At 48.7% G+C, this 1,594-nt stretch overlaps 1 protein-coding gene across 1 annotated transcript; it reads right to left on the bottom strand.

The window, feature by feature from the left end:
* Nucleotides 1-312: 312 nt before the first annotated feature.
* PPTG_19593 (hypothetical protein) lies at nucleotides 313-1,257 on the bottom strand (the record flags this gene model as incomplete). The annotated part of the gene is made up of 1 exon (XM_008918091.1): nucleotides 313-1,257. The coding sequence occupies one exon, from the start codon at nucleotides 1,255-1,257 to the stop codon at nucleotides 370-372; it is 888 nt and encodes a 295-aa protein (XP_008916339.1). The 3' UTR covers nucleotides 313-369.
* Nucleotides 1,258-1,594: the final 337 nt, after the last annotated feature.

Raw genomic sequence — 1,594 nt, 5'->3', positions numbered from 1 at the left:
CTGTATCACACCTGTACAACTGGACAAAAGAAATACATTGTTATAATAAAGATTTGAAATTGAGCGCGAGCTTCAAAACGAAACTGATCGTGATACATTTGCTCAATCCATGCGAATGTGACAAAATATAAATGAATTCTCTTGACATTTTCTATTGCATGAAACTGTGTGTAAAACACAACACACGGAGAAGTAATCCCAGTTGGGCTGTACGTTCACTTCGTACGGAAACACACTGCCAGTACATTAATGCTTTAATGTTGAATGCAAAGTGTCTAGAACATGCGAAGAACAAAGAAAAGTAAAGTGATTTCCCGCAAATGTCCTTTCATTTAGCCTACTAGTCTTTTCAAGGTGTTTCCAACATGATTACTGAGATAGTTCCGCGGTATACTCATTCGACGGGGGCGAGTCAGTGACATTACCAGTGGAGCCACCGTTCACAACATCATTGATGTAGTCCAGCACGTGAGAGACGCGCGTGTACATATCAGGTAGCTCGCCACAATCGTTGGCCTCACCAGGAAGAGTGGATGCGATCCCCACAACCACGCCGTTGGAAATAAGGGGGGCGCCGTTGTCTCCACTACAAAAACCCTTTCCACGTTCGGTCCCGGCACACAACGTGACATCGGTGTCAATGGCATACTTGCCACATTCGTCATCGGGAATAATCTTGGCGGCCACCGATTGAAGAGAGTCAGTATACTTCTCTTTGCTTACCTCCCCCCAACCAAAGACAGTGGCCATTGTGCCGGCCTTCGCGTCAGATCCGTCAGCACCAGTGAGACGTACTGGTTTATGAGCCGAGGGCTTCTCGAGTTTCATCAATGCCACGTCATACGTGTACCACGTAGAGTTGTACATTGGGTGACGGAAAAGCTCGACGGCACGAATCCGCTCCGACTTCTGAGAGCCTTGATCCTTGTTCTTTTGACCCCCGAGAGAAACGTGCATGTCGAGCTGGAACCACCCAAGGCAGTACACTGACGTGAGAACATACTGCGGCGCAATTAGCGCGCCAGCACACAAAGGTGCATCCTCCATATCACCAGCAATCAGTTTTGCGACGTAGGAGTACTTGCTGATGTCGGCGCTTGATCCGCCAAAGATACGACTCTCTTCGTCGGATGTCAGGTCGGTGTTATCAATGCGCGCATTCGACGGTGAAGCCTCGCTCGCGATTTCAGAGAACGAAAAACCGTTTACTAACGTTGGCATCGCAGACACGAGGGCGATGGAGTGGAGAAGCTTCATTTTCGAAAGCAGTGCAGTTGGCTCTTGGGCGACTTGAGCGGCTTAAGGTAAGAACTGGAATGCGAATGGGGTGGTCGTGATTGCAGAGACTGCCTCCCAGGAAGTTCTGTTCGTGAAACGAACCCATCCCTGGTTGGATCGTTGAACTGCTCCAGAATCGGTCAAAAATATGCGGTCTGAACAGCCGATCGTGCAGCACGATTCGTGCTACATTGTAGATACAGTAACATGTGTGTGCAGTAGCTTACTCAATGAAAGTTTCAACAAGGTGATGCTTATGAAAGGGTTGGGGCGAGGTGACGAGTCAAGAGTCCCCGCTATTACCGTACAGTGCACT

This window comes from Phytophthora parasitica (assembly GCF_000247585.1).
Source record: "Phytophthora parasitica INRA-310 unplaced genomic scaffold supercont2.139, whole genome shotgun sequence".
NCBI lineage: Eukaryota > Oomycota > Peronosporomycetes > Peronosporales > Peronosporaceae > Phytophthora > Phytophthora nicotianae.
The sequence above is the reverse complement of the archived record's forward strand: the minus strand, read 5'-3'. Positions and strand labels throughout refer to the sequence as shown.